Source organism: Sander vitreus, chromosome 5 (genome assembly GCF_031162955.1).
Source record: "Sander vitreus isolate 19-12246 chromosome 5, sanVit1, whole genome shotgun sequence".
Lineage (NCBI taxonomy): Eukaryota > Metazoa > Chordata > Actinopteri > Perciformes > Percidae > Sander > Sander vitreus.
Genome location: NC_135859.1, coordinates 26,056,736 through 26,068,656, shown reverse-complemented (window position 1 = coordinate 26,068,656; position 11,921 = coordinate 26,056,736). Strand labels below are relative to the sequence as shown.

Below are 11,921 nucleotides of genomic sequence, written 5' to 3'. Positions count from 1 at the left end.
GAGAGAGAGAGAGAGATTAAACCCTGGACCTCTGCGTTGAGGCATGAACCTCCAAGTATATGTGTGCCTGCTCTACCCACTGAGCAACCCGGCCACAAATTGTAAAAAAAATAATTTACTATCTCACATTTTAGACATAGAAAAATCATCATTTTGATATATATATATTTGGACTTTTCATCAGTTTTATTTCTTTTTCTTAGGTGGAGTATTATTTTAACGTTCCGACTACTCAACTGTCAATAAACCAAATTACCTCCAGGGACATTTGACTTCTACTGTAAAAGTGACGTTAAGACATTTGGTGGAAAGCCCTTCATGTCCCCCTCAAAACTATGGTCTCAATTACTGCAGTTACATAATAAGGTGTGTTTAGTACATATTGCACATTGCAGACTTTTAAGGTGGCCGGACTCAACTTACTCGACAACAGTCTTGAAATGAGTAAAACCACAGACATGAAATACTAATGAAAGTAAAAGTCCTGCATTCACAACCTAACTTAAGTAAAAGTATTATCAGCAAAATGCGCTTATAAATGTTGTGTATGTTGTATTTTACTGCTGTAGATGTTAAAAGTTGTACCAATTTAACTCCTTTATATACTGTTGGGTAGTTAATCTACAGAAATGCATCCTATTGTATGAGATCATCATATATTTATGGCATCGCTGTCCTGTGAAAACCACGTATTTCTTAAAAGTCAACTGTTCATGGTGTCAGAAAAACAGCCGCCAGGGTTTTTTTTCAAATAGTTTATTTAGCTTCAGAAGTATGAGAATTTTCTCAACACAAAAGAACACCTCATCCCTCAGTTTATCACAAACATTCAAAATCAACACATCTGGAGATACATGGTTTTCACTGGACAGGGAAGGGGATGAAAAACTGTAATCTGTAAAGTAACTAAAGCAGTCAGATAATGTAGTGGAGTAAAACAAACAATATTTGCCTCTGAGATGTAGTGGAGTAGAACTATAAAGTAGCAGAAAATGGAAATTCTCAAGTACCTCAAATTTGTACTTGAGTACAGTACTTGATAAAATTGACTTAGTTACACTGCACCACTGGGTTTTGGTGTCACACAGTACACATTGTGCTGTTTTAATAGCACATTTATTTATACTGTATAATAATGAACAATTTTGAAATCAGTCCTGTTAAATCTGTAAGAGAAGTATGCTATGTTCAACCCCTGGAAATGGTCAAAAACATCCAAACATTGCACTGCAAATGTAATATGGCTGACTTCCTGTTGGGTTAGGAGATGGCTCCAAGAGGTTTTTGTTTAAGTCTAGAGGTGATACATATGCGGAAATGCCTTCCAATTTCAATAGGACCTTTGCTGACCGACATTGTCGGTGCTCGGGCACTAATTAAATTGTTCTTTAATTTTCACACCACCACTCACAATGAAAACATAAAACAATAACAGATTTTTAAATCACCTTTGTATGTACTTCATTTATACTGACATCATGTAGCAGTTCAAATATAGTATTTTACCATATTTTCTTTTTTTTATAAAATTATAAAAAAAATTCTGGACATATGTACACAAATATACTGTAGGTATATACACATATACATAGAAAACAATCGGCTCTATTAGACCATCTCTCTTCAGGTGAAAGGGAAAGGAGATGGTGAGAGCTAGCCCTGCTAGCCGTTTGTATGGACACAACACACACACTCTCGCTCACTTTCGTACAGAACCAACATCACCTTAACAGTTCTTTGCATCCAAGCCTCCATTTCCATTCTGCTGCTAGCCACTATGCCACTCCACTATAGAAATGGGAGTTTAGTGCCTTGCCTAAAGGCACCTTTACTTTTTATGCTGGTCCTTGTTTCCAAACACCACTCTTCCAGTCACAAGCTGCTTTGCCACACACTGGCACTCAGCAGGAGAAGGACCACTTTGGGTAATGTTGCTGTCTAAAACTCCTTACTGTCCCTGAACAGGTCGACGCGCAGGGCAAGCTCCTTGAAAGAAGGACGCAAGCCGGGGTCGTTGTCCCAGCACTCCTCCATGATCTCATGTATCTGAGCGAAAGAACAGGAAGAAAGATTATTATTTGTGGATGAATTTCTGAGATGAGCAAAAAACAAAATCATTACACATCAGTCACTCCTGATGGCATCGAAAGGTAACAGATTTTTGCATTTAATCTGACAAGACAGTGTGAGAGAGACAGGGAATGTGGGGAAAGAGAAGTACTGACATGCGTCAAAGATCTCCTGGTTGGGAGTTGAACTGTGGACGTTGTGGTTATTTGGTGCCTTAACCATTTAGCTATTGGGCTGCCCCAATGACCGGTAATTTAAAAATGTTGAGAATTTCTGGCAAAATGGTAATGTTCGCCAAACGGTTGAGCTGCAGTTGCTTTACAGTCAAATAAATTTGGCAAAAAAGTTGAACCTGATTGAAGTTATGCACACCGTCATCCGGCAAGGCGCTGCATTGGCCATTGCCAATCATAAAATACTAATCGTTTGCATAAGATTTGCCTATTACGTTTTATACATCTGTGTCAGTTTAAAGATAACCATTTTTACATAGGGAGGAGCAATGCAACAAATGTAATGTACACAGGGCATCTAACTAAAGCTAATTGGCAGCCCCCATCCCTGTTTAGGCTTTTACATGTTTAAATGTGTATGCATTGACATACAGGTGAAATAGTGTGTTTGTGTAAGTGTAAGTATATATGCATACAGTAGTAGTAAGTGTACATGTATGTGACAAGTTGATCCAGTCAGAGAAAAAACAGCAGTACATGTTCCTACCTCTGTGGGACACCCCAGAGGTTGAGGCAGCCTGCTGCCTGATTTGAGGAGCTCAATGAGGTGATAGACGATCAGCTGTCCCTGCTTGTCATTTCCCATCATGGACATAAAAACCTGGAGGAGAATGGTGACAGCCGAGACAAAAACAGATTTAAAGATTTATTTGATTTACAGAAAATAAGATCTTCACAGATAATACAAATGAGGGTAAATGTACAGCACTTGATGTCCTAACAACTTGAGCAATAAACCTGTTATTATTGAGACAAACACGAAGCAAAACGCGGAGCAACCTGGGGAGAAAAATGTTATTAGTGTCAACTTGGCAAACTACAGTATGACCTCAGTAAGGGAGTCACAGTCTCTACTTTGTCAGGTGTAGCGTGGAAAAGCGTGTACATTTAATTTATTTCCCAAAAATGAAATTATGTTTAATTGTGTCAACACTATGCACAAATCACACTGGACTCATTTGAATGTGGTCACGTACCCACCTTGAGGAACTGAATCAGACAGAGAAGCGGCTTCCATGCATTTGTCTCTAGTGAGCCGTTCCACTCAGTTACACTATATTCCTATTCAATTCATTTGTAACCTTTAATTCATAGTACAAGTTGAGAGGCGGACAGGAAATTAGGGGAAAAAAGGGGATGACATGCAACAAAAATCAAACCTGGCTGCCTGGATACAGACATTGCATTTTATATGGTATGCATCTTAGCCTTTAGGCCACTGTACCACACCAGTTCGACTATTTTCTAATAAGCATACAGTATATACATCGCAAACAGTGAGGCACTTGCTTGAATCAGTAGTTTTTGTGTGTGTGGTTTATTGTAACAATTAAAAACAGAGATAACCATATTATCATTAGGTCCTTCTGAAGAATTGGCTGCTGCATTTGTCAATCCTATTTTTTTTTGCTATTAAAACAATCTTTGCACAGTAAATGATTGGGAAAGTCTTGCAAATCTGCACACCTTTTCTTCAGTTAGTCAATAAAGCAGAGACCACAAATCAGGTTGGACAGGAAGTGAAAAGGCCAGTGCATGCGTGTGAGTGTTAGCACTTACTGCAGGAGGGCTGGAGTTCTTGTCACTGTGGGTGAAGAGCTCATAAAGCACCACTCCAAAGCTCCAGACGTCCGACGCCACAGAGAACTTGCTCTCAGTCAACGACTCAGGGGCATACCTACAAAATAGCACACTGTGTGATTGTCTGTCCCTGTTCTGCTCCTCTAGAGAAGGTTGTGAATTCACAAGTTGACTTCAACACTACAATTATCACAAACTAACTTGGAACTTTTTTTTTTTTTTTTTTTTAAAGTAAAATTGCTTCCTTAGAAGCACTCTGTACAGCATCATGAGGAGGGTGCAACAAAAATAATAAATAAATAAAAATTAGTGTGGAGTCTAACCAGAATATGGGACTCTCCCCTGGCTCTTTGACCATGTAGTACTCTTTATCCTGAGGCAGAACTTTGGTGAGGCCAAAATCTCCAATCTTCACTCTCAGCTCACTCTCCACAAGGATATTTCGTGTTGCCAGGTCTCTGTGGATATAACGCTTACTTGACAGGTACTCCATACCCTGTGAACACAGAGAAAACAACAACATATTTTTGTATCTGTAGCTACAGAGGTCAGCAGCTCTACAGAGCAGTGGGACAAAACTGAACAAATGGAAGTACCTTGCAAATCTGTGACATGTAATGCGCAAGCTTCTTGTGGTCGATCCTTTCCTTGTTTTTCATGAGGTAATCCCGCAGACTTCCAAAGGGCAGATACTCCATGATGAGACAGAGATTTCGTCTTCCTGTGAGAAGCCAAAAAGAAACGGTGTCATCCAGAGGACCTAGCAGCCACAAAGTCTTGAACTTGCAAAAATGTCACTGATTGATTGACAACTCAAAGTGTACTGTCCTCATTTACCAATAAGGCTGATACTGAGTATTAGCAAAATAATAGTTGTTTGATATAGCTTGTTTATCATTAAGTTGGGATAGATACAATGGCTATATTTCATAGATGTCCATTAACAACCAAACAAATTAAGAGAATCTAAATCATGTTATGCAAATTGGTAATACTACAACAAAAGCAATATCTATTTGGTGAGGACCTGTGTAGAATGTACTAACTATATTTGGTGTTTCATATATGAATTCTATTTATGTGATAGACACTCAGAATCCCAGTCAGTGGCTCATAGATAAAGCAAACTGCATTTATTGTTAAATAAGGTTGGTTCATAGTAAGTATAGTTACAGTAAATGCACTGACGTTATAACAGAGTTTGGTGCGAATTGGTCAACTAAAGTTTTGCTAGTCAGTGAAACTGGTGAAAAAAAACATACAGTATATAGGCATGCTAATGTAGTTTATTGTAAGTGTATAAGGACAAAAAGTGATTAGGATGTGAGCAGCTAATTTTCAAAATGTCCTCCCAAAACAATGTTTCAGCTCTGGAATATTAGAAGAATGAAGGTTCTAATTACAAGTCAGCTGTACCTGCACTGTAGCAAACGCCTTTGTACTTGACGATGTTCTCATGCTGCAGAGATTTCAGGATCTCAATTTCTCGCTCAAAGTCTCGTATGTGCTCTGCAGTGCTGTGCTGGAGTTTCTTCACAGCCACGACCTCTCCAGTGTTGTCCTGAAGCGGGTCATAGCGACACATCTCCACACTGCCAAAGTTTCCCTTAAAGAGAAGACAGACTTAAATGAACCATCGTTATTTACTCATAGTTCGATTTTATATTTTACTCCGTTTCTTACTTTGTGAAATGCACACGCAGCGAGGTACAGACCAGCTCAATGCAAGTACATCGAAATTAAAGCACACCAGTCGTGAAGTGAAGTTGTGATACGTGTAGTTATGGGCTTATGTTACTTAAACTGAAAATTAGTAAAATGGCTGACAAATTGCTAGCTACATAACTAGCCAAAAAATGACGTGACATAAGGAACAGACAAAGAAAATGTTAGCATCTAAGTTGTTTACTATAAACTAATCATATGATAATCCACTCAAAAGATAGATATAACAGCCATAGTATGAAGAATATGACTAACCTAACGTAACTGAAAACCAACATTTGCCTTAAAAAACGTAATAAATTCAACATGGCACAAACTCTGCCTGGGTTTAGGGTTCAATCCCTTCTGAGGAAATGCACGCTAAAAATGTATTAAGACCTAGAATTTCAGATTAAAAAGGAGCTAGCAATGGAAGCACCATATTGAAAATACTTAATTTCAAGGCAGGTACTTTTTTTCTGTTAGAAAATCTCAATTCAGAGTGATGAATCATTATTCTCAGTTCTTCCAGAATCATGTAGGCCTAATTCAAGAATAAAAGTTATGACAACAAATCCCTAACAAAAACTTGTTGCAAGAGGATAAAGGAGTCACAAGTCTAAGCGTATTAACATGGGTTCATTTGCTCTTAAAAGCAGAGTTTCCACACTTTTTCATACCTTCCCTAGCTGTTGTAGGAATATGAGGTGTCTCTCTTCAAACTGAGCCGGCTCCTGAATCTCAAAGCCCCCAGTGGACCAGCCGGAGCCCACTGTCCTGTTTGGCAGGATGTCACTGTCCACGATCAACTCGTAGTCTGGGGACACAAAGACAAAAATCATGTACACTCAAGAGACAAATGGACAGTTTAGAAATTAAGTGAATCAACTACAAGCTAGGCTAATCGTGTCTTGGACCAATCTCTGCACTAATCACCCAGAGATGAAATGCTAAAGAACTCCTTGAACACTATCCCTACACCTCATTACAATAAGCAGCTAATGACGACCTAATAAAGACAGGAGCAGCGACTCCCTTTTTATTTTTTTAATTATCTGAAGATACTCTAAATGTGTTTGGGCAGCGGGGCGTGTGTCTGAAGACCTTTGAAATTCTACCCTGGTGTGACCTAGATTCTGTCCTGACACCAGTAGGGGCGAATACACCAACCTGGTGTGAAGAGACTGTGGAGGTCACGGATAACGGCACGAAATGTGGGCCTGAATGTGGGCTCGTAGTCCATACAGCTGGTAATCAGATTAGCTAGTTCGGTCCACTTTGGTGCAGGAAGCTGGTGGTGGTCATCGTAGAACAGGGTTTTCTGTGAGACAAAATTATTACTACATCATATGCACAGTATATACAGTATTGTAACCATTATTTATTTAATGTATACTGGCTTGATCCACTGTATATTTTAGGTCACACCACCCAACCCTACCTTAGAGTTGTCCAGTGTTGCTAAAGGTTTCTCCCCACCACTGCAGATCTCCCACAGTGTGGTGCCAAAGCTCCACTTGTCTGCAGCCATGCTCAGGTTGGCAGGGTCCTCAACACACTCAGGAGACACCCAAGGGATCCTCTCAATCAGGACTGATCACAAACAAAAAACATTGAACCCACTACTGTTAGTAAATTCTTCATTTTCAATTAAACCACCAAAATTGTCAGGCAAAACAGTTGATTCAGTTGGATTTTATGATCCAATTGCCTCGTTTTGCAGCTAGTAATAAAAAAAATAAAAAAAATCCATTCCTGTGTAACACAACTCTTTTTCTTTATTTTAATAGCATCCCAGTGGCATTACCTTATTTTATCAGTGTTTTCTATAATTAAACACAAACTGAAGTAACCCGATGCAACATGGATTTAAGAAGGTACCATCTCATTGCAATCAGAACCTTGTCAAACAGCCGCCCCATATGCTGATTAAAGAGGCGTATTACAGTTAAGCTGAGTATAGACATAACTTACTTTCTTTGGGCAGGACCGTGATGCTAATGCCAGGGTCACTCAGTTTGATGAAGGGGGGGTTCCCAGCCCGCCGGTCGTCCTCTCTGATCAGAAGAACATTTTTCGCACAGACATTACCGTGGACAAGATGCTTTTCTTCCTGCAGGTTCAGAAATAGAGAGATTCATCAGTCTCTTACCAACACTGAAGAAGTGTCCCGTCCCCCCCCTCCCCAATCACGCTTCTTACAGTTTCTGTTTACAATTTTTCCAGTTGTGTATTACAATTTGTGTCCCAAATTAAATGCGAGCAGCACACAAGTTGATATTCATCAATACTTTAAATTATTTGGCATCAAATCTGGCACTACACACAGATTCCTACCAGGAAGTTCATGGCCCAGGCCAGCTGCTTAGCCACCTCCAGCTTCCACAGGATGTTTATCGAGTTCTTGTTCTTCTTCAGGTAGGTGTCCAACGAACCAAACTTCACATGCTCCTGCACCATAATATCTGAGAAAGATTCATTTTTTCAGCTGACGTTAAAAAGGTAATTTAAGCGATTACAACAGAATTCTTAACGTCTTAAAATAGCTTGCGAAGGGGGCTAAATAACAGTTTAAACTTAGGCCTGGCGAGGGAAAAACTTGCATGGCCATTTTCAAAAACATCTTTAGACCTCTCACCTCAGGATATCTGAATGATAATGAATGAACCCGATTTTTATTTAATTTGTGTGATATCAATGTGTTAGTCCCAAAGTAGCCATTTCATTGTAGTGAGACCATGTTTTGAAACATGACATCACAGTTCAAAATGACCTATTGTGACCTCTGGGATAATCAAAGCCTCATGACACTTTACAACCAGAAACTAGATATACAGGGCATTAAAGGATGTGTGGCTTTCCTATGTATAATGAAAATAAGAGGGTTTCTGAGCAGTTTTCAGAACAGATGTGTTCGCCATCCCTGCAAAAATGCAATTCTTACAGAAATCTCCAAATATTAAGTTTTTAATACAAAAATCACAGCATGGATTTTTCTATGGTGTTCCTCAAAGTCTTGGTGTCTTAATGTGGATTTTTTTTTTAAATTTCTTTTAACCATTTTCATCTCTTGTCTGTGCGTGGTATCAATCTAAAAATTTGCTGCAACAACTTATGAGACATAAGCGAGCATAGGAATGGCCATCATATACTTTCATCATAATGTGCGTTACAATTTATTTGAATTAATTATTTATTTCTAAAAATGAAGCGTAACTGAGCTGCATCTCAAATTAATCTTCAGGTCCCAGCTTTTTAGATGATATAGAGACTGCTGATGTACATTCCTGAACATCCCCTGTCGGATGCTAAGAGGTAAAGCATATCAATTTCATGTCTACCTACATAATGTTATGTGAGAGTGTAGTAATTAGGAGTCTCTCTCAAAATGACAAGAATATCATTATTACACAATCACCGATATTAAGCATCACTTTCTTTTTTAAGTATTTATTTATTTGGTGTACCTACCATCAATTAACCTACCTCAATTATTGGGGTTTTTGTTTCAGTGACTTTTAGCAACATTGTTTCACACTTGTGAGAAAGGATAGAAAAATGTGGTATGCTTGTATTTATCCATTGTCAGCCAAAAGGGCACCTCTGAATCCTCTCACTGTAAAATTAACACTGGGGTGTTTACTGTTAAGGTTAGACCACCCACCCACACACACACAGAATAATACACTACCCAACAAGAAAAAAAGGTCCAGAAATGCAAGTTTGAGATTTTCATTGTTTTCTCTACAAACCATATAGAAATTTCCAAGAAATAATGCCAATTCTGATAATAAAGACAGAAAGCAACACCGCCATGAGCATGACAGCCTAAATAGATGCCTACAGTAGCAGCAGAAAATGTGTGAGGTAAAGAGAGGGTGGGGCTTGGGCAGGGTATTATCCTCTTAAGAAGTGAGCCTCGAGCTAATAGACTCTGGTCAAGACTATAGGGCAGAATGGTAGACTCTTGACATTATAAAGCGATAATGACAAACTCATAACGTCTGTCTAACGAATTGGCACATTCTCTTTTTTCTTCTCACTGTAAGAACAATTAAAGACATACAGTATTGCTTATAGCAGGACAAGTTGAGAGTGGGGCTCTAAGACTGACTTACTTTCTTCTCCGCAGACACACACACCATAGTTAAGGATCAGGTGCTTATGGGACAACTGGCTCATCATGCTGGCAGCTTCAAAGAAAGACTGTAGGACAAGAGAAGACAGTGTATTGTTTGTGTATATTATCATTTTGGTTTTTTGAGCTTGTTAAGCACTTTGGTCAACTAGGGTTGTTTTTAAAACGTGCTATATAAATAAAATTGAACTTAACTGAACAGAAGAAAGAAAACCAAATAACTTGTCCCCATGATAGACAAAAAGGTACACCACCACCAATTAATCATTTTCAGTTACAGGAGAGGGAATTTGTATTAAAACTAATAGAAACCTGCCAAAGTACAATAAATTGTCAGCCACTACCTGGATTAACCAGCAGTTGGTTATTTCTCAACCTAAATGCACTGTAAGTAAATTTGCTCCAACCGTCAATATATTTTACTTTTTGTGTTTTTTTGTGTTTTTTTTTACCAATTACCAATTTGTGGCTGTAAAAACCATATGTCCCTGCAAACAAAACGATTTACACAGCTTTAAAAGCCACAAACCTCAGAGTAGTTCCTGTGGGCTTCGTCCAGAACTTTCATGACAACTTCGGTTTGGTGCACAAGTCCATAATCTCCCAGCTCCTTGCGGACCCCTTTGAAGATCTTGGTAAATGTCCCTTGGCCTAGACTCTCCATCTGAAAGGAAGACCATGAATGACCCTTAACAGGCGATTGTCGTAACCAAAATCCGAGCACGATGCATTAGTAAAATGCACAGAATAGGATAGTGGAATAGTAATTTAGTGCTACAACACAATGGGAAATTCTTATACATTTTCATGTAATGAATTATTGGACAGATGAGTAAATACATGCATATGACAGTCCTGGACATGCAAACTAAGCTTACAAATTCCAGATCTTCTTTCCTGATCTTGTGAAACACCATCTGACTGATGTTGTGTCGATGTAGAGACGGAGATAGAGGCACTTCGGAGCCCTTGTTACTCCTGCACACGAGGAGGCAGGACTTTTCTGTTGGTGGAGAGAAAAGAAAACAATCTTGTAGACAACCAAACTTTCAAGAATGAGATTTATACGTAGTTTGATAAATCCAGAGTCTGTTAGTTTCACCTTTGGATTTAGGTGGACAGCACTTTCTGAATTGGAAAAGAACGCTGTCAGAGCGCACAGTTTCCTTTTGGTAGCAGCTGAGAAGCTCATGCAAGCTGCTGAAGTTTCTTTTGGTTCCACTAAGGTTAAACTCCCCGCTGGCAGACCTGGTTATCTGGCAGTGCTTGTATTCTACAGCAGCATACACCTAAAGTAGCAGACACAGAGGAGGGCAGATGGTGGAAATAATATGATTGTGTTTCAGTCATGGAATCGACAGCAATACAACAACAATTTCCTAGTCTGAGTTTGAGTGAGACACCGGTCCAGGTGGATTCAATTCTACAATGAAAACACTTGGGGTGGGGAGTAAAACAAGTAGCTTTTTAAAAAAATGCATTACTGTGCATTACTGTACAGTCGACGTCAGCCGACTGTGTACAAAATATTACCACCACAGGTGAGTGTTACCTACCTCAACAGGGAAAGTCAGAAAATACTTGTTGAAGTCTTTAGGGCTACATCTCAAAATGTACAACCCTCGCTTGTTCCCACACCTCTGAAGCCGGTTAATGGCAAACTCCATTCTGCAACAAAAACAAGATACAGAACAGTCACAGCAGGCTGACCTTCATTTCTGCAGAGAAAAACAGTATTACCTGCTCGGTTATGTCATACAGTAAATACCAAACACCTGAGGAAAGCTTGTACATTTTGGCAGGAAGTTTGAAATATATAGATGATGCACAATATTCTGCCTGTTAAGAATTTTGCATTATAAAGTGGCAATTTTCACTGCAGCCAACACAGACAGGTCCGGTTCAGTTCAGCTGTAAACACGGAAAGTAGGAGTGTGAATATTGTAAAATATGAATATAATTTGCAGCTGTGCAAATTTACACTTGTTTTTTGAGCCTGGCCCTGATGCAGATGAGGAATCATCTGCTAGCTTGTCAGATAAATGAGGCAGTGAAAGCACCACAAGTTAGCATAACAAGTCATTCCTATCCATAGTTAAGGATTAGGTTGTGTTCAAAATAATAAAAAAAAAGAAAAAAAAAGAAAAAAAAGAAGTGTTTTTGAGAAAGTGACAGCCCTGCTAATGCCGTTTGTA

The 11,921-nt window shown here is 39.0% G+C and overlaps 1 protein-coding gene across 1 annotated transcript in view; it reads right to left on the bottom strand.

The window, feature by feature from the left end:
- Positions 1-1,093: 1,093 nt before the first annotated feature.
- jak2b (Janus kinase 2b) overlaps positions 1,094-11,921 on the bottom strand; it is a 24,772-nt gene continuing 13,944 nt past the window's right edge. Inside the window, exons 10-25 of the mRNA XM_078251233.1 lie at positions 11,283-11,394; positions 10,829-11,015; positions 10,605-10,729; positions 10,256-10,390; positions 9,707-9,794; positions 7,926-8,053; positions 7,563-7,701; positions 7,030-7,181; positions 6,759-6,909; positions 6,269-6,405; positions 5,301-5,490; positions 4,481-4,605; positions 4,208-4,380; positions 3,864-3,981; positions 2,791-2,904; positions 1,094-2,046 (exon numbers count right to left, since the gene is read on the bottom strand). Of these exons, the coding sequence (XP_078107359.1) occupies positions 1,939-2,046; positions 2,791-2,904; positions 3,864-3,981; positions 4,208-4,380; positions 4,481-4,605; positions 5,301-5,490; positions 6,269-6,405; positions 6,759-6,909; positions 7,030-7,181; positions 7,563-7,701; positions 7,926-8,053; positions 9,707-9,794; positions 10,256-10,390; positions 10,605-10,729; positions 10,829-11,015; positions 11,283-11,394 (2,182 nt within the window). The 3' untranslated portion in view covers positions 1,094-1,938. The remainder of the gene's footprint in view (positions 2,047-2,790; positions 2,905-3,863; positions 3,982-4,207; positions 4,381-4,480; positions 4,606-5,300; positions 5,491-6,268; positions 6,406-6,758; positions 6,910-7,029; positions 7,182-7,562; positions 7,702-7,925; positions 8,054-9,706; positions 9,795-10,255; positions 10,391-10,604; positions 10,730-10,828; positions 11,016-11,282; positions 11,395-11,921) is intronic.